This window comes from Dunckerocampus dactyliophorus, chromosome 15 (assembly GCF_027744805.1).
Source record: "Dunckerocampus dactyliophorus isolate RoL2022-P2 chromosome 15, RoL_Ddac_1.1, whole genome shotgun sequence".
Lineage (NCBI taxonomy): Eukaryota > Metazoa > Chordata > Actinopteri > Syngnathiformes > Syngnathidae > Dunckerocampus > Dunckerocampus dactyliophorus.
Window position 1 is genome coordinate 25,000,960 of NC_072833.1, and position 26,434 is coordinate 25,027,393.

At 39.2% G+C, this 26,434-nt stretch overlaps 2 protein-coding genes across 3 annotated transcripts in view; both read left to right on the plus strand.

Moving 5' to 3' along the window:
• Positions 1–3,232, plus strand: part of LOC129168193 (protoheme IX farnesyltransferase, mitochondrial) — a 44,360-nt gene extending 41,128 nt beyond the window's left edge. For both annotated transcript variants that reach the window (XM_054753182.1, XM_054753183.1), the window contains one exon: positions 1,188–3,232. In XM_054753182.1, coding sequence (XP_054609157.1) covers positions 1,188–1,594 — 407 coding nt within the window. In that variant the 3' untranslated portion in view covers positions 1,595–3,232. The remainder of the gene's footprint in view (positions 1–1,187) is intronic.
• Positions 3,233–6,935: 3,703 nt separating this feature from the next.
• hs3st3b1b (heparan sulfate (glucosamine) 3-O-sulfotransferase 3B1b) lies at positions 6,936–25,696 on the plus strand. The gene is made up of 2 exons (XM_054753211.1): positions 6,936–7,749; positions 21,964–25,696. Exons 1-2 carry the CDS (start codon positions 7,181–7,183, stop codon positions 22,580–22,582), a joined length of 1,188 nt encoding a protein of 395 aa, XP_054609186.1. The 5' UTR covers positions 6,936–7,180; the 3' UTR covers positions 22,583–25,696.
• The last annotated feature ends 738 nt before the right edge of the window (positions 25,697–26,434 follow it).

The following is a 26,434-nucleotide window of genomic DNA, read 5'->3' on the forward strand; positions in this document are numbered from 1 at the left end:
GTGTTGTTAATGTTGTGGTATCGTTGTTTAGATATTTGAGCTGTCACAAAAGCAAAAAAATGTTTGTGCCAAGTTATGCTTGAAATGTATCTTTTCACAAAAAGTTTCCTCCCGTTTCTACTGTAGTCAGGAAGTGATATTTTCCTAAAACTTACCTACTGTATGTTCTACTGCTGATTATTAAAGAACGGAAGAAGGTAGAAACTAACTTTTTTTCTGAGAAGAGACGGGAGTGTAATCTTTCTTTTGGTATGTTTTTATAACCATAGAACACAATATTCTGTGTGCCTTGAAAGTCAAAATGGTCTAAAATGGTCAGCACTGAAGGGGTTGTTTTTTGAAAAATGTCTGCAATTGAATGAGTTCAAAATATTTCAACGTTCTTCTCACACATTTTTGTTCTTTTAATATTTTGACTTTATTCTCATATAATAACTTTTTCCCAACCTGATTTTCCATAAACTGCAAATTTACTGTTTGTTGTTCTTGTTTAAGCTTCTAAAATTCCTTTTTTTTCCCCTGATAATGTCACAACTTTACTATTGTAATATTCACTTTTTTTTAATGGTACAACTTTTTTCTCTTAATATTATGAGTTTATGCTTAGTACTTTTTTTCATTTTTGCTATTGTTTTCTATTTCATTTTATTGCTTTTTTTTGTTTATTATTTTAGAGTGTGCTGAGGGCCACTAAAAGAAATGCCACAGGCCACCAAATTACTGCTCTTTTTTCCCCATTTGTGCTGTTTTATTTTTTGGTTTTTTTGTTTTGCCTTTTTCTTTTTTTTTTAATAAAATTTTTCAGCGCCAATGAAAACAAAAATGTCATGAGCCACCAAATTAATGCTCTTTTTTTTCCATTCGGGCTGTTTTGTGTTTTCTTTTCTATTGTGTTTTAAATGTCAAGTGCTTTGGGCCAATAAAAAAAATTAAATTTTTGCCTTTTTTTTTCTTGAAGGGTACAACTTTTTTCTTTTAAAATCATGACTTCATGCTCAAAAATGACTTCTTATTGTTTGTTCTTTTTGTTTGAATTGTATGTATTTATTTAGAATGTGGCTAATAAATTAATACTTCTTGTTTTCCATTTTTGCTGTTGTATTTTTTCTTCTTTATTTTTTATAAGTGCTGAAGGCTGAAGTGATTGTTGTGATGGAGACTAAACCCCCTCCCCCTTACCTATACAGGTGCGCTGGTGCTGGGGGGCTTCCTGTACAGCTGGCAGTTCCCCCACTTCAACGCGCTCAGCTGGAACCTAAGAGAGGACTACTCGCGCGGCGGCTATCGCATGATGTCAGTCACACACCCGGCCATGTGCCGGCGCGTGGCCCTGCGTCACAGCGTGGCGCTGGTGGGCCTCTCCGCCCTGGCACCGGCTCTGGGCGTCACCACGTGGACCTTCCCCGCCGTGGCGCTGCCCATCAACGCCTACATCAGCCTCCTGGCATTCCGCTTCTACCGGCGGGGCGACCGCGCCAGCGCCCGCAAGCTGTTCTTCTGCAGCCTGTGGCACCTGCCCATGCTGCTGCTGCTGGCGCTCACCTGCAAGACGCCTCGCCGGGAACGCCACGATGACCACGCCCCGCACAGCTAACACAGCGCTCCCGATGACGGGACGGACACATCCTTTTAAATGCAGGTGCTCGTTGGCTCATTGGCATAAAACACTGATTTTAATCATGTCCTTGTGTGTGTACTGTACATAAATATCATGTCTTATTTATAGAAGCACCAACACTTCCTGTCTACACTCTTCCTGTCTGCCTTGGCTGTGTCTCAGTTGTAATACTTACGCCAGTACACGTCAATAAGTACTTACTTCTCTACTGCCTGAATGTTCAAGTCTAGTTATTTCCCAAATCCATTACAGCAGATCGCAATTATCAACGATCTGTATTTATAATCCCATCCCGATACCTAAATTTGGATAACTGATGATACCATTCCGATTCCAGAGCTCTGTATGCTTCAGCATGCAACCGCGCCAAAACAATATCAGCAAATGTAGCGAAAAGATTATCAGCGGACGTCCACCCATGCAGCGGCACACACGCGCACACAGGCTCTCAGCCTGATGGAGACTATGGAGCTACGTTCGCTGATACTCTTTTGGCTATGTTTGCTGATTTTCTTGTAGCTACGTCCTCTTGTTAGTCTTTTGGCTACATTCACTGATATTCTTCTAGCTCTGTTTTTTAGTCTTTTGGCTATGTTTGCTTATATTTTTTTAGCTATGTTTGCTGATATTCTTGCTAAATTTCCAGAAACTTGTGGCTACGTTTGCTGCCACACTTCTAGCTACAGTACATTGGCTGGTACTCTTAGCTACGTTTGCTGATAGTCCTTTGGCTACATTCGCTGAAACTCTTTTGGCTACGTTTGCTGACACATTTCTCGAGCTATGTCCGCTGATACTGTTTTGGCTACATTTGCTACTACATTGGATATTCTTCTAGCTATGGTCTCTGATAATATTTTGGTTACGTTTGCTGATAATCTTATGTTGTTGTAATGTTCTTTTAGCTACATTCGCAGATACCCATTCGGCTTTTGACAACATTAAAGCACAGATGTGACACATGGATCGGAAATCTCGACAGGTGGTATCGGCAATTTCCGATACGGGAATTACTAAGCGGACACAGATACTGATACTGGATTGGATCGGCCCCATCCCTTAACGCAATAGTTACCCCTCTCCTCTCCTTCTTTGCTTTTTAATGGTAAATTACAAGCACTCCAGTTAAAACTGATTTACACACCGGGGTCAGGCACCAGCGTAAGCTAAGACGGCTTGCTCCTCCCCCCTCCAAAGTCTCCTGCGTAGCTTGACGTGCACCATTTTGCATTGCAGCATCACCGATCAACATTTGCACTAAACAGTGACTGACTGACACATCCAATAACTCTTTAATTACCATTGTTCATTCATGACAGGAAGCTAACAAGCTAAATAGTCGACGGGCGTCACGGTTGCTCACTGAGTCGACTCCCCGGAGTGCAACACGCGGGTACCGGTGGTGTGCTGCGTTTTGCTGTACTTCTTATGCACTGAGAGACTAAGTGTACTAAGCACGCAAGTTGGCGATTTGAGACACGGCCTTTGTGACGAGGAAATGAGCAGAAACCAGAACAAATATGTAGAGGCACCACTTCCATGTCAGGGATTTCTTTGTTTTCTGCAACAACGGTTGGACCTCCTGTAAGAAGGACACAACTTAATAAACACACATCATGATGGTGACTCTGCGTCCTCGTTAACCGTGATGGCTGTTCCTATTTAACCTTCGGACCACCTTCGCACCTGTCGGTCAGCATGTGCTCCCCCTTGCTGGTGTTGGGTTACATCTCCATCACTGCCCGTCCTGCCGCCATAAAAGGAAGCAGGGCTGTGGGATTTGGCCAAGGTCGTAAAGCCGCGTCTGACCGGATCCAGAATTCCATATCAGAGGGTGGAAAAGGCCGGGGGGGTGGGAGGGATTGATTGGGCCAGCTGTTTGTGTCCAGAGGAGGAGGAAGAAGAAGGGATAGAATGTCACCTACGTGGTCTTCAACCGCTGCTCGTCTTGATCACGCCCCGCCTAGCGCTTATTTCCTGTTGGGCATCACCGCACACGTGGAACTCCACACTGCAGCTCTGCGTTTTTTATTGAGCGTTAGCCGTATGCTAACTGCTCTCTGGGAGGTAAATAATACGGCAATGTTCACAAGGTGGGATTAGAGAGGCCAGCTGGCTTACAAAGACCCTGCTGGTTCCCTCGTCCCTCACCAAACAGGAAGTCACATCCTTGCTCCAACAAAATACTCAACTTTAGAAAACATGAAGAAACATGATTGCCAAAGCAACAGGTGGCGCTGCATCCCCTTACTGGTATTTTAGTAAATTATAATTATTATGACAATACAGTAAGCATGTAAGTGAAATTCATCCTCATAACACTTTCCAATTTAAATGGGGTTTTTGCAGTATTTTTTCCCCAAAAAGTCATTTTTCAGTGACTTTTGCAATGTTTCCCCCCCCCCCCCCCCCCAATGACGTGCAATGCATGTGGACGAAAAGTCATTGAAAAATGACTTGACCCAAAACGTCATAAATGACTTTTTATGGGTCCTTCAGAAACGGCATGACCCAAAAAGTGATGAATGACTTGTAAATGTTGTGACTTTTTATGCGTCATTGAAAAATGATTTGACCCGAAAGTCCTAAATTACTTTTAAAAGTCATAAATGACTTTTTGTGGGACCTTGAAAAATTATTTGACCCCAAAAAGTCATCAATGATTTTTTGTGAATTTGCTTTTTATGGGTAATTGAAATATGACTTTTTGCGTCAGGTCATTTTTCAATGACGACTTGTCCACATGCATTGCATGTCATTGAAAAATACATTTTGTGGGAGAAAAATCATTGCGAAAACCCCATTTAAATTGGAAAAGTAGTTTTAATTGACTATTCAGGGCTTAATGTGTTGTCATTATTATTATTGGGGATTTTTTTGCAAATGCATGTCATTTAAGTCTAAAATGCATTGACCCAAAAAGTCAGAAATTGCTTATTTAAAAGTCAATTACTTTTTATGGGAAAAACAAGTTGACCTAAAAAAAAATCCTAAATGTTTTGTTTTTTTTAAATCATAAATGATTTTTTTTATGGGTCTTTTTATGGGCATTGAAATATGACTTTATAAGTCATTTTTTCAAGGACCCATAAAAAGTCAATGACTTTTTGGGTCAAGTCATTTTTCATTGACTTTTTGTCCACATGCATTACACATAATTGTAAATGACTTTTTTGGGTGGGGGGCTCATTGCAAAAATCCCATTAACATTGGGAAAATTGTTTTAATTGGCGATTCAGGTTTTATTCAGGGCTTATTGTATTGTTGTTGTTGTTGTTGTTGTTATTGGGCTTTCTCTGCAAATGCATGTATTTAAGTCTAAAATGCATTGACCCAAAAAGTCATAAATTACTTGTTAAAAGTCAATGACTTTGTATGGGTCCTTGAAGAATGACTTTACCTAAAAAAAAATCATAAATTACTTTTTATGGGTCTTTTTATGGGTCATTGAAATCTGACTTTTTGGGTCAAGACATTTTTCAAGGACCCCTAAGAATGAATTTATGACTTTTAAATAGTCATTTACGACTTCTTGGGTTAAGTCATTTTTCAAGGACACATAAAAAGTCATTAGACTTTTTGTGTCAAATCATTTTTCAATGACTTTTTGTGTACATGCATTGCACGCCATTGAAAATGGCTCTCTTTTTTTGGGGGGGGGGGGGGGGGTGCAAAAATCCCATTTAAATTGGAAAACTTGTTTTGACTATTGACTGTTTTATAAGCTCCACTCTCAGGCTTATTGTGTGGTCCGTATTATCATTATTAGGCTTTTTATGCAAATTTATCTAATTTAAGTCTAAAATGACTTAACCCAAAAAGTCAAAGACGGCCGTTTGTTGCAAAGGAAAAATGACATAAAAATGTAAAAATCCAACGCTAAACAACAGCAGCGTGCCCCCCTCCGCTCCCTTCGGTCTGGGGTCGCCCGTATTGGCTGGTGGGTAGGTTGATACTTTATTAGGAGGTGATTGTGTCCAGCAAGCTTTTCATATCAGCACGTTTTAGATTGAATCAAGTTGTTGGATGATGAGTGACGTGTCTTCTCAACGAAGGACCCTTACAGCTATATTTGGACTGGTGAGTAAATGCTAAAAATAAAAATAAAAACACTAAGAAAATGACTATATTCTTTTTGCAGTCATTTTACAACTGTGGATAAACTTTAGAATAACCTTAAACACACTTGCTGCACAGTTAAAAAAAACGGAACGTTTTACTTTTAGGAAACTTTGTTTAAAATAATGCATGCTTTCAATTTGAAAATAATGTCCATTTTTATACTTTTTATCATTATAACTCCTCTAATTAGGTCACTTGTTAGACCACAAGTGCTCATTTTACCCAAACACACACATTTCACAAAATGAAAGCTAATATCAAAGCTTTTTCCTCATGAATGAAATCAACTACAATGACCAAGTCAACTCTTTAACGTTTCTTAAATTCAAAATAAATCTCAGAGAGTTTCATTTTAAACAAACACTCACAGAAGAAAAACATAATAAAAAACAAACAAACATAAACGAGCAAGGTGATAAATACATTCATACAGGTTTCATTTGTGGGTTCGTTTTACCCACAAAAATGGTTCAATCCATAAGATGCAATGATAGAATGAAGAAAATGCTACAGAAAACTAATAATAACTCAGTCGAAAGTAATAGTTTCATAAGAGCTTTAACGTTGAAATTGATTCTCTAACGCGTCAGTGTACTTGATTTAAAGTTATTTTAATTAATGACATTGTGAAATGCCATAATTAATGATAATAAAAAAAAACTCAAGTTGTATTCTGGGGGAGGAAATGAATACAAATTACCTGGATAGAATCAATAAAGCGTAGATTCTTGCAGTCCTTCTTTGACGAGTTTAGCTAACGTTGTTGGCTTAGATTGTTTTGATGAATGTTGTCAATTTTATATTTTGAGTCTATCACTAATTACACTTCGTATATTTTCTTATCCTCTAAGTTCCTTACAACTTTTCTTAATTCATTTAGACTGTTTAGTTTATTAGCAGACAATATAAGGTGTCATTTAAATAAGATATTTATTTATTGGTTTGTTTTTTAAATAACAAAAAATGAGTTTACGGTTTAAAAAAAAAGTTAAACTTAAACGCTCGCCGGCTCGTGCCCATACTTGACGAGCCAGCCACTTTAAGCCACGCCTTCTCCCTTGTCATTGGCTTTCTTACATCGACAAATGTCTGCCTATTTAGTGAGAGCGTAGGCTATTGGCTGCTGAAGCTGTCGGTCATTTCACTGCCCCTTTTATAAGCTCCTCCACGCGTTAGGCTTCGTTTCAATGTGAAGCGGTCGGGAAGGTTCGTTGAGGAGGAGCTCGTGATGATAACTTCACTTTTTAGCCCCAAAAGATGATTCATAAACTCCAAACAAGCCTTCACCGTCGGATATATTTTTATTTTTGACTTGTTCAACACTTGGCCGCCAAGTTTGACTGACTTCTGGCAGGTGAGCATGAGCGTCATTCGTGGAGGATTACCGGAGTGAAGGAGGCGACATGAGCCGCTGGGACGTGCTTGTGACCCGGGAGGCTTATGGAATATAGCCCGCTGAGTGCCTGTTGCTTCGGCCCCGTCAAGAGGAAAGCCCTCCTGCTCAGCATCATGGTCCTCATCTGGCTCTTCATGCTCTACTCCTGCGTGGGTCCCTGCTCCAGCGTGCCCGGCGTGCTGATCGACTCCTACCGGGACAGCGGTGCACCGGTGGTGGGCAGGAGGACCGAGCGGGCGGACCTGGTGTCCCGGCTGCTGGTGGCCAAGACGCAGCAGCCGCAGCCGTGGGAGGACGTGGACTACGAGGACCCCCCAGTCAGGACGGCCGCCGCCGCCGCGTCCCGGGACTTGCTCAACGACGAGCCGGCGGAGAGAACCGACGACTGGGACAGAGGACCCGGGCAGCCCCGAGCCCCGGAGCCCAGCACCTTGTCGAGCTTCTCCAACGGCTCTGGGAGCAAGAAGCTGCCGCAGGCCATCATCATCGGCGTGAAGAAGGGAGGCACCCGGGCTCTGCTGGAGTTCCTGCGGGTGCACCCGGACATCAGGGCCGTGGGGGCCGAGCCGCACTTCTTCGACCGCAACTATGACAACGGACTGGAGTGGTACAGGTACTGGTACAGACCTCCATACACCTCTAATACACTTTTCTTTTTATTATTTTCATTTGACATCATTTTAGATATAAAATCATTACAATTATTTTCATGGAAGTGTTAAATAGCTCCAACATTGTCCAATTTGAATACGAATCTACACCGAATGCACTGGAAAAACAAGCCCCGGGGCTCATTAAAATCCATTTTCTATGCAGTGTTTATTTATTGAATAAGTGCATGAAGGAGTCTCGATGTGGTGCACAAAGCACTGAAATGTGTCAGCCCCCCAGTCTGCACAGTGTGCACTGATCTCTGTCGGATGCCGTGCAACACTGCAGCCTGCGCAAACTTGTCTTTATTGTAATAATAATAACACATTTACATTTACTATTGATGTTGAACTATTTCCAGTTTGCATTTGATACAAGAGACGTAGAATACAACCCCATTAAAATGTCCACAAACATACATTTTATTGCATTTATGGTGCAGAATAACACTAAAGTCATTTTTTTACAGTTTTGATGTGTTGAGGGAGGACAAAAAAGTGCATCTCCAAAACAAAGACGAGCAATAAATCGACAGTATTCTTCAGATTCTTGCTAGAAAATGGTGTTTGTTATTCTTTAGGTACATTTAAATCGTAATAACAATCACACCTCGCTGCTTATTGTGTTTCAAGTAGAGGATAAGTGGAAAGTTAACTTTATTTTCCCACTGAGGTACATGAAGAAAGCAACACTGAACATGATAAATAACTTCCATAAGAAACTTTCTCGCGTTTTCTCTTTATTGTTCTTTTTAGTGTACCTTTTTTTTTTTATTCGCTTCCCAGCAGAGCCATGAGGACTGTGATGGAAAATGCTGCCTGCTGCTTTTTCACGCCGAGACTGAAACTTAATACTTTTTCTGCAACTCTCACTACTGATTTGAGGAGTTGTCACATTTATTTTTGCGACAAATTGTGTGCAGATGCTTTCTGGTTTCATTTCTGCTCAGAAACAAAGTGTGTGTGTGTGTGTGTGTTGACAGCATAGCAAAGTGTGTTTTGGTAATAGAATAGAATAGAGTTGATTTTGTCTTACTATCAAGTCCAAACAAGAAGTACTGCAGTAAAAGTAGGCAATACTTTATTGTACTGTTTACACATGAGCGTGTGATTGTCTTATGGCCTTGAGATAGCCGTCAATTGTGTTCATAGGTGGCGCTAACAAGTCTGAAGTAAACATTTTGATGTGTGTGTGTGTGTGTGTTTTGTTTTGTTTTTTTACACACTTTATTTGTGCATAAAATACTAAGCCAAACACTCGGTTGGCGTGTTTTCCCATAAAGAGGTCGTGCATGAAGGCAGCAGCCGGCCCCGAGGACATTTATTCCTTACGTTTCCATTTTCTCTTTGCACCTGTTGACTGGCGTGCTGGCACAAGACAGAGAGTGGCTGGATTTATCAAGCTGGCACCTTTCGAGAAATGCGACATTACACCTACAGTACGAGTCTGCCTTTGCAGAGATAATAATGATCGCTATTGTGGCTTGAGAGCTGTTCCTAATATTTTGGATGCTTTGCTGCATGAGAGGGTCTTGGCCTGAGTTTATTCCATGCAGGACAAAGTTGTTCACACGCACACACACACACACAAAAAGACCATTTAAACGTAAGTGAGTGGCGGAGACCTTTTAATACATCATTTATGCAACAATATATTTTATATTAATATAAAGATTACTGTAGCAGATGTATATTTTACATTTTTAAACTTTTCTTATACTTTTTTAATATTATAGTTTATATTAGTATTATTTCAAATATTTATTTGTGGGAAGGCTCTTATATAATTATTAAAAAATGTATATTTTATGTATTTGTTTTTATTATAAAAAGCATTATGTAATATTAAAATAATACATGTAAAAATAAAGGCCTCCCTGTAAATTATATGTATTATTTATTTATTATTTTATTTATTTATATAAGTATTGTGTAATATTCTAAAAATACATGTGTAAAAATAAAGGCTTCCTTGCAAATTATTATATTATAAAATTATTTATTATTCATTATTATGTAATATTATTCTAAAAATACATGTGTAAAAATAAAGGCCTCTCCACCCATAAGAGATGCCTGCTACTCTCTGCAGTTGAGCAAATCAAGCCTGGCATGCAGACAGGTTGCGGTTAGTGTAAGATAAAAGGTGATGCAAGTAAACAAAGGAGTGAGCGGTTTAAAGTCGTAGTCGGTAGCTAGCAGGTCAGCCTGTTGTGTAATTGCGCTTTTTGCTATCTTAAGCCCCCCCCCCCCCCCCCCCCTTTTGCTGCAGTTGCTTGTGGATGATTGGGTCTGCTGGTGAGGTGCAGTCCAGGTCTCTGCAGGAGCTTTGATGTGGTTTCCTGCTCTTAGTCCTGTGGTTTGGAGGGGAAAAAAACCTCCCATGCAGACTTGTCGGGAAGTTTTTGTGAAAACCTCTGCCACCCCCACCCCCCACACCCCCGTCTCCTGCCTGCCTGCCTGCTGGTCCCTCTGACCCATCGGGGACAGTTCTGGATGGGTGCACGCTCTTTTATGTGCCCTCCACAGGGGTGTGCTTGTGTTCCCTCGCAGGTGACCTCGTCCACTCTGTCACCAGTGACCTTCCCTCCTTCCTTCCTTCCTTCCTTCCTGTCCTGGTCCAAAGAAGCCACCTGGACCCTTTTTTCTGGTCTCTTTAGAACCTTTAGAGAGTCAGTCAACAGCATCGTCCAGTGGCGCCGTTTTGCCAACACCGATTAGTGCAATCTTTAGCGCTGCATGTGTGGGTATCGATTTGTTAGGCCTGATTGGGTGGGCCATGAGGGGTATTTGACTCTGCTGACCATCTGACCGCGCAACCTGACTTGGAAATGTTGGGAAAACCACCATGGGCGGAGCTAGACATGCTGCAGTGTGGTCATTGGTGGACAGGGAATGGACATGGCAACAAATATCCTCATTGTGAAAACAGAAGCAATGTGTTTATGCCTGCAAAAACACAAGTCAAAGATCCTCTATCTGAGAGGAGCACTGCTGTTTTTAAGAATCTCCTGTAAGAGATTTTAGTTAAAGATCCTCCATATAAAAGGAGCACCCTGCTGTTTTTAAGCTCATACTGCAAAAATGCTAGTCAAAGATCCTCTATTTGACAGGAACACTGCTGTTTTTAGGAATCTACTGCAAGCAATTTCTGTTAAAGATGCTTTATATGACAGGAACACAGCTGTTTTTAAGCACTGACTGGAAAAACGCTAGTCAAAGATCCTCTTTTTGTGACAGGATTGCTGTGCTGGTTTTAAGTGCCTCCTGGAAGAAATTTTGGTCAAAGATCCTCCATATAAAAAGAGCGCTCCGCTGTTTTTAAGCTCATACTGCAAGAAATTCTAGTCAAAGATCCTCTTTATGGCAGGAACACTGCTGTTTTTAAGCACCTACTGCAAAAACACTAGTCAAAGATCCTCTACGAGGCAGAATCGTGCTGCCGTTTTCAAGCACCTTCTGGCAAGAAATTCTTGCCAAAGATCCTTTTACACGACACACAAAAACAGGAGTCAAAGCTCATGTATATGTGGTGTTTTGAGGAGTGATGTGAGTGTGTGTTGTGGTGATGTCATTGAATGGCGGGGTTTGGCCCGCAGGTCGCCAGTTGAGCACCAGCATGCTCTCCAAACCTCCTCCCACTTTCAGGACACGGACTTGTTCGTCTTTTGCCCCCAAAAGCCGTGGATCGGTTCTCTCTGCAGGCCCGGAGGACCCCCGCACGCCCCACCTCCCCAAAAGCTGCCATATTACAAGTCGTTCATTGTGGGGGGTGCAATATGGCCACCACAGACTGTTTGTCTTCATTCAAAAGTCTACAATAAAAAGACTAATAAAGAAGGAACAATTCCTCTCTGTTAGCCGCATAATTAGCCTCATTTTTAACCAGGTGATGATTTTCACACACGCACACACGCTAGAAAATGGGCATTCATGGCTGCTAAATAAGGTGAAATAGTTACCTCCTTTTCCTGCAAGCTCTAATAGCATGCCTGTCAATCACTGCCGCTCGTCCCTGATTGGTCCATTTGAAAAGTCCTTCCTTGCTCCCTCAGGAGGAGAAAGTGATGACAGGGAAAACCTGTAAAGCCGCGCTCCTTGTCCCACGTATTACGTCCCAGAGGTGGCCATTAGGGTGCTGGAGAGAGTGACAGCCTCCGGGAGAGTGACGCGCACGCGCGCACACACACATACACACATACACACAGGTCTCCTGTGGTTTCCATTAGCCTGGCAGTAAAAGAGCAGAGCTCATTAGAAGCACCGAGTCAGTCTCTCTCTGCTCCGTGCGCTCCCTCCTGCACGTACGTGCACTCCCATCGCGCGTCAATCCTCCAAGAGGACAGAGTCGGCGCCCTCACACCTGTAGGCGTTAAAAACATCATTTAGTGTCACGCTAGCAACCAAAACATTGTGGGGAAAGGTCACTTCCTGGTTGTGGTCACATGATAGACAAGTTAGACTTTGTTTTTTTTTTGTAATTTGAGTGTATACCCTGTATGGCTGTACCCTGGAGCCATCAGTCCAGGACCATCATACTGCAGGGGTGTCCGAAGTGGGGCCATTTGCAGCCTGCTGCTTGTTTTTTATTGGCCCTAAAACTAAAAAAGAGCAAAAGAAAAAAAAACATAATCTAACAAGTAAAAGTGCAGGATGTTCTTTTTTTTCTTTAAGTACTGTGTTCAGTCAAAAGTTTGGAGACACTTGGTCATGTTATTGGATGAGAAAGTAACTTGTGACTGGGTGTGCAATGTTTTAGCATATCTACATTGGTTTATTTTAGCCTGTTTAAAAGATGACTCTCAAATCCTTTGAGTTTTCTGTATGAGGCCCTCCGTGTCCTGCAGGAACGCTTAAAAGTGTAAGGGAGCGGTCGTGTCACCCATTGCAGCACAGAAGTAATGTTTATTATCATTAGTACACTATTACTCATTACCTGCTACATACAGTATATGCTACTACTATACAAGTTGTACCTCACCCACAAGGCATTCTGCGGAGCCCATGCGGATGTTACCCAGCATACCTTGCGGGTTATACAGTTGTATAAAGCAGTATGGTTTTGCACGCATTTTAGACGTTTTTTTTTTTTTATTTAAAATTTTAATACCCGCATAGTCCGCGTGGTGCATTGTGTGTTCCACACGCCTTACTATTTTTGTGAGTAGTATTGTTGCTCAGCCGTCCTCACTGGCAGTTACATTTGATGCAAAACACTTCCCGTGTGTGTCTGTGTGTGTGTGCGCGCGCGCGTGTGTGGTGACATGTGCAGCTTTTTCATCTTTTATTCATCTCGGCTGCAGCGAGATGAAGGCGTCGTGCGTCTCACGGTGCATGTCAAGTGTCAGGGAAATCAGTCAGAATGGCTGATTTGGCCCACGCGCACGCACACAAGCTGACTTACCTGCAGCCTTTTGCACAGGTGGGGGGTTTTGTCGCATTGGTTGTGGTCTAGCTGCTAGAGTGAGGAGGCGCTGCACAAATGGAGCAATGTAGGGGTGTCTAAAGCGCGATCCGGGGGCCATTTGCAGCACGTGGCACATTCCAAAAAATTTTATTTCTTGTTAAAAAAAAATGTAATTTCTTGAAGGTAATTTAACAAGAAAATAGCCCAAAAAACCCAACAACAGCAAAACATGAAAAAATCAGCAGTGATATTACAAGAATAAAGTCAAAATATTAAAAGAAAAAACTTGTAACAAGAAAAGTCATCATTTTATGAGAATATCATCATACTGTATTTTTATGAGGAAAGTAATGTTATCTTAGATTCATAAAGTTGAAGTATTGAAGAAAAAAGCCATTATTCTCTTAAAGTCATAACATTGTGAGAGACAAACAAAGTTAAAATGAATAAAGTCATTTTTGGAAAATCAGGTTGTGGGAAAAAAAAGCTATAACGTGATGAGCATAAAGTCAAAATATTACAGGAATAATGTCATCATTACGAGAAGAACATTTACAAGAAGAAAGTCGAAATAGTTTTGGGGGGAAAAAAACAACCAAGCAGAAATGGGGGAAAAAACAGCTGTAATTTTAGGAGAATAAAGTCAAAATATTAAGAGAAAAGTCATATTGTAACGAGAAATAAACTCATATTATAAGGGAAAATAATATAAATATAATAGTAAAATGGAGTGATATCATGCAGTGTATATATAAATATAAGAGTAAAATGGAGTGATATCATCCAGTATATATAAATATAATAGTAAAATGGAGTGATATCATGCAGTGTATATAAATATAATAGTAAAATGGAGTGATATCATGCAGTGTATATAAATATAATAGTAAAATGGAGTGATATCATCCAGTATATATAAATATAAGAGTAAAATGGAGTGATATCATCCAGTATATATAAATATAATAGTAAAATGGAGTGATATCATGCAGTGTATATAAATATAATAGTAATATTCTTCCTGTGTTCATCTTCCAAAAGCAGCTTCTGTGTTTTATTGGTCCCACATGGTGCGCCGTCACTTGTTAACACTGGATAATTCTGGGCCGCCGCCTCGCGCCCAGCGCGGTTCCATAAAGCCTCAAAACTGCGACGTCTGGCCTTCTGCTCCAATATTGCCTCCAACAAGCAACGGCGGCTTATGGAATTGAATCATCGGAGCTGCTTGTCAGCAGCGGACCACAGTCATGTAGAACCGCAGCACACTCTCTATTTATGCCTCCGAAACCACGAGGCCCGGCTCTTCTGTACTCAGAACTGCGATGGAGCGCATGTAGGGTGAAGAATGACAGGCGGGTGGTCGGAGGAGGAGGGTCATGGCGTTCCCAGGCCGCTTGATGTAAGCGCAAAGGTCAGGGGACTGCATTTGTCACGTAGAACAGCACTACAGTACAGACTGGATGTCACCAAAGCACGGTCCGGTCCAGTCAGGAAGATCCAACTTTGGATTGTTTCCCAAGGATTTTTCATGTTCTTTGCGCCTTTTTCATTGCTTTTCTTTCTTTAATGGGTTAGGAAAGGTTCTACCAAGGGATTAGAATCCACGTTAAAAGGACCGCTGAAGGTCGCCCCCACCCCCCAGGTGCTGTAAAGTATGAAGGTGGGTTGGCGATTGGCATCGAGGACGTGTTTGACGATCCAGCATTCATCGTTCCATGCAGTAGAACTCGCACGGTCCAGTCTCCAGCAACACCAGCTACTCGTCTAGTCCGTTCCTATGAAACCATCTTAAGGGGGTGGAGCTAACACACCTCCCTTTCAAAGCTCCGGGTGAGACGGGACATCATGGATTCATTCAGCCGACTGTCAATCAATCAAAGGAGAAAATATGTGACTTGCAGTGTTTCTCATCCACCCCACAGAGTGAACAATGAAGGCATGCAACTTTCATATTTTATAAATATGCTAAGAAGTTCTGTATATTTTCAACTTCACTCTTTGCTCTTCTTTTTTTCCCCTTTGTTTTTTCCAAATATTTCAACTTTCTTCTTAAATAATCTTCCTAAATGTTTTTCTTTCAGTATTTGGACTTTATTTCAAAACAAAATGATCTGACACATTTGTAGGTTAAATAAAAGGCAAATAAAGTAAAGAAACAAGGAAGTGTTTTTATTTTCGAAAAGTACATATAATGCCATTTTTTTCACATAATGCCATTGTGTTTCATGATGTTTTCAAAATGAAATCAGTCAAATGGGATCCATTATTGTCCACACACTCAATGCAGATCCAGTAGCTGTGAAGTTGGTGACCATAACAAGATGGTGTTTGGAGCAGGTACGGGATCACGTCTACCAAGATTGAAGTGCAAACGGAACGCTCGTTGTGTTGCAGTTACAGATTCGTTGGTTTTGATAAACGTTTCCGCAATGAAAGCGCGATGCTCACCAGTCCAATTCATGGCAGCAACTGAAAAAGAAAGGAAAAACAATGGCACTTATAAAGAAACAAAGCAAAATGGCATTATATGAAAAAAATGGCATTATATGTACTTTTCAAAAATAAAAACACTTTTTTGTTTTTTTACTTTATTTGCCTTTTATTTAACCTACAAATGTGTCAGATCATTTTGCCTGGCCCTGTATTATAACTTTTTCCATGACTTAATTTTTTAAGTAAATTTGCAAATTTATTTGTTATTTTTTGTTTCTCATAATGTTACGATTTTAACAAAAAAAAATAAAAAAATATTAACTCTATGCTACTAAAAAGTTATTTTTCCTCATAATATGATGAGTTTATTATTGTAAAAGTGGCAACTTCTTTTCTTGTTAAAATTCAACTTTTTTCTCTAAATAGTTTGACTTTATTCTCATAAAATAACAGCTGGTTTTTCGATTTTTACATTTTTTTTTATTTGATTATTTCAGCTTTAGTTTTGTATTTTTTTTTCTTGTAATTATGACTTTATTCCCATAATATTAAATTTTTTTTCTGCAACTTAATTTGCCAAAAAATGACAAGTTTATTGTTTTGTTTCTCATAATATTGTGACTTTTCTTTAATATTTCAGCTCTACGCTACTTAAATTGAAATTATTTTTTCCTTATAATATTATGAGTTTATTCTTGTAAAATTGCAAAATTTTTCTCATTAGTATATGACTTTTCTTTTAATATTTTGACTTTATTCTTGTAGAATTACAGCTGTTTTGTCCATTTGTGCTCATTTTTAAAATTTGTTTTAATTTTCCGACTTTCTTGTCATTCTTTTCTTCTCATAATTATGACTTTATTGCTGTAATATGATAACCTTATTCCCATAATATTTGGACTTTAATCCCATTGTAACATAGAATAAAAACAATAAAAATCTTGAATATTTCTACTCTATGCTACTAAAATGGCATAATGTTATGACAAAAATTACCACTTTTTCTTGCTAGATTTTGACTTTTTTTCTGTGTTTTTAATATACTAATATAATATACACGCACACACATACATATTATTCTGCTATTTATGAGGAATTGTTATGTGTGGCTCGGTGTGAAGATGGCGTCTCCAAGCTTCCTGTGCACGGCGGCCGCGTCTCTGTGCGTTGAATTTACGGGCAAAGCCGTGCTATGTGCTTAAACTCAGTATCACCGTGGACTTTTATTTCAGGGCGTCTGGCTTGTGTTTGTGCTTAAGTGCCACTTTGGAGCCCTCAGTAGCGGCCTGTGTGATTCATGTACGCAATAAAGCCAGCATATATGAAAGAGGTTTTTAAAAAATATACAGCATGATCCTTTTTGGTGCAGTAAACACGCATGCGTTAGGTTTGATGCAAAGACCAAGAGGCGTTTAAGATCCTTATCAGGCTGAAAGAGGGCTTGGATGAGGATGAGAGGCCCTCTTGAGAAGAAAGAACCTTTCAGTGCTTGTTTCCTCCGTCCCCACTTGAGAGAGGTCGCGTTGCCGCGAGGACCTTTTTGGTGTGCAGCGTTGGCGGGAAAGCTTAGGCATGATTGGCAGGGGGAATGTGGAGTGGTGCTGGCGAGGCTGCTGCACGAGTGCTCCTTCTAATGCAACCTCCTTGACACCTGGGTGCAGTACCTCCTCAGTCCAGCAGGGCTCTGCCAATGCCACTGCAAGATAAACACATTCAATATTACGCTAATCCCTCCTTTAGCACAGTTAATTGCTTCCACACCCACGCTGAGAAGTCCATTTACGTCAAGTGGGATTCAATGTTAATAAAAGGAATATTTTCATAGAGCAGAGAACCTGTTTACCACCTTCTAAATACATTTTTAACATTATTAGAGCCCTCTAGACATGAAATAACACCCCTAGAGTCACCTTTACACTCCTATTATATCCCACAAACCAGCATCGTTTATTCATATATTTTAGAAAAAGCTACTATTAGAAAAAATATGTTTAAGAAAATTTTACATTTACATTACATTACATTTTTCTAATAATGTTTTTTTTAAATATATGAATAAATAAATCATGCTGTTTTGTGGTTGAATACGGCCAATTAGTCAAAAAATATGCATATTTAACCAAATTTTACAGTTTTTCAGAATATGCATATTTTAGCAAACTTTAAATATTTTTTAAAATATGCATTTTTTTTACTCATAATGGGTTGTTTTTTGGAATATGTGAATAAATCATGCGGTTTTTGCAGTTGAATACACCCTATTGTTAGTAAAAACCAAATAATTAAAAAAGCATATTTAAACAAATTTTACTTGCTTTTTTTTTAGCAAGCTCTTTTAAATATGCATATTTTTGACTAATAGTGGTTTTTCAAAAATATGTGAATGAATCATGCTGTTTTGTGGTTGAATGCGGCCATGTAAGCAAATTGTATGTATTTTGTGCCTAAATGAAGCATTTCCAAGCATAAAAATGTCCAAGTGAAGTAAAATACCAATATAAGGCATTCAGAAGATGCATTCAAAGACGTTATGATGATATGTAGTATTCTACGCTGGTCACCAGGTGTCAGTAATGTTACATTGATGAGACAATAGCCAACGCAGGAAGTACTGTACAGAACAGGAAGTAAACAAGGAACAACAACAAGGAATTCTTCGAGCGCAAACATGTGTGTCTATTGTATGTCTTATTTCCTCTTATGTCTACTATATTGGGTAGGAGGAGTGTAAAGGTCACTGTAGGGTGATGTTTCACGTCTAGAGGGCTCTAATAATGTTAAAGCGTATTTAAGAGGTCGTAAACAGTTTTTCTATGTCTTATTTTCTCTTATGTGTACTAATGTATATTGGGTAAAAGGAGCGCAAAGGTAACTATAGGGGTGTTATTTCATGCCTAGAGGGCTCTAATATTGTTAAAGTGCATTGAGAAGGTTGGAAAAACAGGTTTTCTCCACTGTAACCAAAAGATTCAATTTCTAAATAAGAACTTCTACTTTGTGAAATGGATGATGGTGGTGATAGAGGAGGGATTGCTGTACCCTAATAGTCTTATAGTCTAACAGTACCTAATAGCACAGCCATCACTGAGGGGATTGTAACCGAATGAAAGGATACAATTGGAAGAAATGTGTTATCAGTGATTGGAGGTTTTGGGGTGGAGTTGGATCCTGGGCAGCCAAGAGAAAAGTGTCCTTTTGGAGACGAAGGGCGTATTTGCTTGCATTCAAATACAGTGAAGCTGGTCTCTTTCATTTGACATTCAAATGCTTTCAAAGCTTTTGTATCAAACAGAAAAGTCGTCTTTTTGTCCGCCAGCTCTGCCCGGGGAGGCCGCGACACAGACGGTGGCGGCCTGTTATCATCCAATCAAACGTGACAGGAGGAAGACGGACGCACGGGACAGAAATAACCCTCTTCCTGTCGATCTGTGCTGGTGGGTGTGGATTGGTGGCATCATGTGACACGGTGGTAGAAGTTGTGCCTTGTGGGTTGGTGAAGTTTTGGAGGCGACACGTTCCACTCAAGCGCCCTCCAAAGAGGCTGGGCTGGGACCCTGCCCGGCCCCCCCTCGGCAGCACAATGGGCCCACTTTGAAAGGGCGGCAAAGAAACAGAAGAGGCCCGTTGAGGCGGCGCTGCCTGTTTGCTGACAGGATCTTTGAGGAGCATCAGCTCATAAATCAAAAAGGAGGAGGATTGTCGTTGTTTCTTGTCCCGCTCAAGCTCCGCCCCCTCTCTTTGCTACGCTTCTTCTGGAAAAGTCAGAGGTGAAGAGTTTTTATGAGTGGGGGGCCTCTTCTTGGGGAATTTGTTCCTCTTTTACTCGCTGCTGTCTCTGTTTAACACTTTGTGGACCCTTTTCCTGGTGGACCAGCCCATTTTCAGCCCGCTTTTTTGTTTATTGGCCCGCAGCACATTCTAAAATATGTAAAACCCCAACAGGAAAAATTGAAAAATTAGCAGGAATTTCCCAAGAATAAAGTCAAAATATTAAGAGGAAAAGGTCATAATTTTACGAGAATAACACTGCAATTTTATGATGAAAAATAATGCCATTTCAGTAGCATAAAGCTGAAATAAAAAAGATTGACAAAATAATAATGAAAAAATAATAAAAAATAATAAAAAAATATATAAAAACATAACTTTTTGAAGTCATAATATGAGAAACAACATTTTTTGAAAATTAGGTTGCGAAAAAAGCTGTGTTATGATAATAAACTTAAAATATTATGACAAAGTCATAATTATGGGAAAAAATTACTAGAAGAAAGTGGAAATAGTTGGAAAATGTAAGAAAAAAAAAATCAACAGCAGAAATGGAAAAACAGCTGTAATTTTAGGCGAATAAAGTCAAAATATTAAGAGAAAAAAGTTGCATTCTAACGAGAAAAAAGTCACAATTTTATTAGAATAAACTCTTATGAGGAAAAATAAAGTCATTTTAGTAGCATAGAATTTAAATATTAAAGAAATAATAATTTTATTTTTTTAAAGTTCTAATGTTCTGAGAAAATAAAGTTATCATTTTTGGAAAATTAGGTTGAGGACAACGAAAAATAAAAATATGTTAAAGTCAAATTATTAGAAGAAGAACATTTATGAAAATTAAGAAGAAAATGTAAATATTTTAAAAATAGGGGGAAAAAAACAGTCTGCATGAATAAAGTCAAAATATTATGGGAATAAAGTCATAATTACAAGAACAAAGTAGAAATAGTTGGAAAAGAACAACTGTAATTTTAGGAGAATAAAGTCCAAATATTCAGAGAAAAAAAGTTGCATTCTAACGAGAAAAAAAAGTACTTAAAAAAGCAATTTTATGAGAATAAACTCGTAATATTACGAGGAAAAATAACATCATTGTAGTAGCACAGAGTTGAAATATTAAAGAAAAAAAAACATTTTTAAAAGTCGTAATATTAACAAAACAAAGTTGGCATTTTTGGAAAATTAGGTTGGAGCAAAAGTTAAAAATATTATGGAAATAAATTCATAATATTACAAAAATAAAATTTACAAAGATTATTTAAGAAGAAAGTTGTGAAATACTTGGAAAATTTACAAAAAATGGTTACAAAAATGGTGAAAAGAGTGAAGTTGACATGAATAATATGCTTTTTCACCTTTTTCATGCTTTTTCATGTGACAAAGCAGAGATGCATTGAAATATATATAACTTGTTGGCATTTCTGCGTGTTGCTTTACAAAATATCACACTTTCATTTTTCACTATGTGGCCCTCACTGGAGGGAAAAGGTTTGGACACCCGTGGGTTAAGTGGACTCGTCGCCACGGAAACGCCGGCTTATTGCTGCCTTTTTATTCTTTGGCAGCCATTCAGAGAAAAGCTCCTTCTTTTTGCATAAAATCATCCATCCATTCTTTTCCGGCACGGCTTGAGCCGCAGCCCATCCCGGCTGACTTTGGGCGAGTGGCAGGGCACACCCCAGACTGGTGGTCAGCCAATCACAGGCCACGTACTGTACTGTAGTGCACGGTATACACAAACGAGCACTCTCATGCACATGGACACCTATGGATGAAAAGCATCTAAAAACACTCAACTCAGTCTTCAAATCCCTTTTTTTTTTTTTTGTATTTTTCCTGACGTCTGCATATATGCCCGCACTCCGCACCCTCAAGACCCACGTTGGTCCCAGTGACTCCCATTGTCAAGACGTATTTGTCATACATACACTACATGCACGCTTCTCCTGGGGGTTTCCTTCCGGGATGACCGAAGGACTACTTGATACACCCATAAACATTTCTATTTTTTATTATTAAAAAAAATCTTAAAATAATAATAAAAAATAAAATGATAACATTTTTGACACATGACTTCTAAAAAACGTTTTTTGTGTAGTTTATGTTGTGGTGTCGTTGTTTAGACATTTGAGCTGTCACAGAAGCAAAAAAAAAAAAATAGTGTCAAAGTGAAAGTTATGCTTGAAATCACAAAAAGCTGGTTTACTCCCTTTTTTAGTTGGGAACTGATATTTTCCTGAAACTTACCTTCTACTGCTCTACTCTGTTCTACTGCTGATGACTAAAGAACAGAGAAGGTAGAAAGAAACCTTTTTTTCTGGTGAAAGACGACAATCTAGTGTTTCTTTTGGTAGGTTCCATGTTCATGTAGCCGTAGAACACAATATTCCGTGTGCCTTGAAAGATCAGTCTAAATGGTCTAAAATGGCCGCTACTGAAGGGGTTGTCTTTTGAAACATGGCTGGGATTGAATGAGTTCAGGAGTGTCTGATCAACTGCTTTCACTGGACAACTAATCGGGTTTTCCACTGGTTCTGAACCCCTCCTCTTCCTCTTCCTCCTGCAGGGATCTGATGCCCAAGACCCTGGAAGGCCAGATCACCATGGAGAAGACCCCCAGCTACTTTGTGACCAAAGAGGCTCCGGCCCGGATCTCGGCCATGTCCCGGAACACCAAGCTGATCGTGGTGGTGAGGGACCCGGTCACCAGGGCCATCTCGGACTACACGCAGACGCTGTCCAAGAAGCCCGACATCCCCTCTTTCCAGAGCCTGACCTTCAAGAACAGGACTACGGGGCTCATCGACACGTCGTGGAGCGCCATCCAGATCGGGATCTACGCCAAGCACCTGGACAACTGGCTGCAGTACTTCCCCATGGAGCAGATCCTCTTTGTGAGCGGCGAGCGGCTCATCAGCGACCCGGCCGGAGAGCTGGGCCGCGTGCAGGACTTCCTTGGCCTCAAGCGCATCATCACCGACAAACACTTCTACTTCAACCAGACCAAGGGCTTCCCGTGCCTCAAGAAGGCCGAGGGCAGCAGCAAGCCCCACTGCCTGGGCAAGACCAAAGGCCGCACCCACCCCGACATCCACCCCGAGGTTGTGCAGAGGCTACGCGACTTCTACCGGCCCTTTAACATGAAGTTCTACCAGATGACCGGACACAACTTTGGCTGGGATTGATACCCAAACAATGACGGACTTCTTTCTTTCTTTCTTCCTTTTTTATGCTTTTCTTCTTTTTATTATTATTATTATTATTATTTTCAGTAATTGAAGGGCAAGATGTGGCGAGATATATATACAGTATATATATATATGTAAAATGTACAGAAATCTATTTTATAATAATTTATTTTTGTTTGGAAGCAATGAATTCACTAAGCTGCCTAAGCGTGTTTGTTCAGCACATCTGGATCACCTCTTTTTTTTTTTTCCTTCTCCTTTTTAACAAACATTCCTCACGTCCAATCCCAAACCCATTTAGCAGATAATAATCTAATAATCAATCAATTTAGGAAAAAACAACACATTTAAAAAAGGTCATATTACGGGTGCAGGCGTCCTTCACCTAAACTCATCCTCATCCACAAGTTGATCGGCGATGTTCGCCAAGCTAACTGCCACGTTCATCTCCAACCACGCCTCCTTTTTCCGCTCCCAGGGTTCAAAGGTCACACAGACTGTCAATCATATTCAAACACAAAGATTGGTTCGGGAGAGCCGGGAGGTGGAGCGTCCGCTTTTATGCCTTATTGACTAACCCTCATCCTCTTCCTAAGGAAGCCTGCTTCTGCCACTCAAAGACAAAAAATAGCCCAATAGGAAGTCAGATCAAAAGTCTAAATTACGGGACGAAAAATCCAAATTACAGGATTAAGAAATCATAATTATGGGATTAAAAAAATCTAAATTACAAGATGAAAAAAATCTAAATTATGGGATTTTAAAAAATCTACATTACAGGATAAAAAAAAATAAAAATTACTGGATTAAAATCCTAAATTACACCATATAACGTAAAAATTATGAGAAAAATCTAAATTACAAGAAAAAAGTAATAATTATGAGATAAAAAGTCAAAATCATGAGACAAAAGTCAAAATTAGCGGATTAAAAAATCTAAATTACCAGATAAAAAGTCAAAATTGAGATAAAAATTAAAATTATGCAATAAATCGAAATGACGGGATTCAAAGGTCAAAATTATGGGATTTAAAAAAATCTTAATTACAAGAAATCGAAATTGTGGGATTAAAATATCAAAATTACGAGATAAAAATTCAAAATGACAAGAAAAAAAGTCCTAATTATGATGTAAGAATCGCACTTCCTTTTGGAAGTGTCGAAGCTACAACTCAAATTACTGAGGTCGCGGGAGGACCGGACATCGGCTGGGAGAAAAAAAAACGCAACAACAAAAATGCTCAATTGCCTCCAATATGGCTGTTTAATTGCACCAAATGAATCCTGCTGAAGACCCCCCCCAACTAAACATATGAAACCCTTTGCACTGCCTCAGACCCGCCAACAAAAACTGTGATCCAGTGAAGAAGGCGGCACTCGTGATTCCTCTCAGTGATCAATAAAGTATCTACTGTGTATCTGTGCACGCGCAGTCTGTATCTCATTCCCACGCTTCATCTCATAATTGGGATTTAGCTTTGGGATTTTTGTTTTCAGTCAGTGGTGGAAACGGGCTTCCATATGTTCCTCACATCTCCACTCACCTTTTTGTTTTTTTTTTTTTGCCAAAAAGAAAGTAGCATGTCTCACGCAGCCTTATCTCTCGTGTGCTTTTCTTGCTTTTTTTCTACTGACTTTTTTGATATGCAGGAAGAAGGGAGAAGGTGTGACGTTGTCATGACAACAAAAGACTGCAAGTGGAGCGTTTCCTAAAAGAAGGATGTTTTCCAGATGTTTAGATGATGCCGTGCCTCTTAAAACCATCCAATTCCACGCCGTTCAGGCTGCTGTTTTTTCTCATTTCTGACATCTTCTTGTGTCGGTTCCCTCCTCGGTGCAATGTGTGACTTGTCACGAAGCATTTAAGGCCGTCACGTTCTGCGTAGAAAGCGAAACTTGAGATTAAAAAGCCGCACCGGTACTTTGTTCCGTTTACGGTTGAGTTTTATTCAACCTGCTTTTTCTTTTGCTTTTCGCCACCACAGACTGGTGGGGCCGAAAAGACAGAAAAGACTGTTTGGGGTTTAAAAAAAAAAAAAAAAAAAAAAAAAAAAAAAGGAAAATGGAACGGCGGTTTCTAGACAATTCTAAAATACTAAACATTCATAATATTTCTTTGTATGAAGAAATAAATAAGTATATATTTTACCAAACTATTGTGTGTCTTGTTTGACTTATTTATTACATTATTACATTACAGTGCAACCGCTATCTAATTTATTTCCATCTATACTTGGAGTTATACACTATCGTACCAAACCTGGGGTGTCCTGCAGCACATTCTAAAAATGTCATTTAACAAGAAAACCAAAAAAAAAACAAAAGAAAAAAGAATATTAAAAGAAAAAAGTTGTAATTTGACGAGAATAATATTGGGAGGAAAAGCAACATTATTTTGGTAGCACAAAATTGATATATTAAAGAAATACATGATTAAAAAAGAGTTTTAATAGTATGAGAAACAAACAAAAGCAACAAATTAAGTCATTTGCCACAATGGAAAAAAAATCTGAGTTTTGGAGAATAAAGTCATAAAATCTACGAGAAAAAAAGTCATATTACCTTTACCCAAGGCCAAATGTCACATAAACCCCCCCCATAGCTGTCTCATGCAATGCCTGTTATGATGGAGTATTAAAATAATGTGAGATTAAAGTCGTACATTTACCAGAAAAAAAATGGTAACTTTATGTTACGACTTATGTAACCGTTGGTCTTGTGCATGTGGAGGGGCGGGGTAAGCAAGGCGGACGCGAGAAGGGCTAGCTATGCTAATCTAAATGCTAAATGCGCAACTGCTGTGCTTCGCTGCCACGTTATAAATAAAAGCTTGCCTGAAGGAAGAGCAAAGTTTCCTTCCTTCCTGAAGAGCTATGCTCTATTTCCCCTCTGACACGTATGACACCATCACACCTCATATTTACACTTTATTCTCCTACATTTACCACTTTATCCTCCTACATTTACCACTTTATTCTCCTACATTTACCACTTTATCCTCCTACATTTACCACTTTATTCTCCTACATTTACCACTTTATTCTCCTACATTTACCACTTTATCCTCCTACATTTACCACTTTATTCTCCTACATTTACCACTTTATCCTCCTACATTTACCACTTTATTCTCCTACATTTACCACTTTATCCTCCTACATTTACCACTTTATTCTCCTACATTTACCACTTTATCCTCCTACATTTACCACTTTATTCTCCTACATTTACCACTTTATTCTCCTACATTTACCACTTTATTCTCCTACATTTACCACTTTATCCTCCTACATTTACCACTTTATCCTCCTACATTTACCACTTTATCCTCCTACATTTACCACTTTATTCTCCTACATTTACCACTTTATCCTCCTACATTTACCACTTTATTCTCCTACATTTACCACTTTATCCTCCTACATTTACCACTTTATTCTCCTACATTTACCACTTTATTCTCCTACATTTACCACTTTATCCTCCTACATTTACCACTTTATTCTCCTACATTTACCACTTTATTCTTGCAATATTACAACTTTTTTTCCTCTCAAAGTAACAACTTTTTCCTTGTAAGTTTAAGACTTTATTCTCTTAAATTTATTATTTTTTTCATGTAAATCTACAACTTTATTATCCTAAATTTATGACTTTTTTTCTTGTAAACTTACGACTTTATTCTCCTAAATGTATAACTTTATTTTCTTAAATTTACAACTTTTTTTTTTATAAATGTACAACTTTATTCTCTTAGGTTTATGACTTTTTTCCTTCTAAATTTATGACTTTATTCTCTTAAATTAACGTCTTTTTTCCTTGTAAATTTACTAATTTATTCTCGTAAAT

Excerpts from the sequence above, each read along its gene's own strand:
- hs3st3b1b (XM_054753211.1), top strand. The coding sequence starts at position 7,181 with ATGGAATATAGCCCGCTGAGTGCCTGTTGCTTCGGCCCCGTCAAGAGG. Across the intron at positions 7,750-21,963 it reads AACGGACTGGAGTGGTACAG|GGATCTGATGCCCAAGACCC; the intron begins GTACTGGTACAG and ends TTCCTCCTGCAG.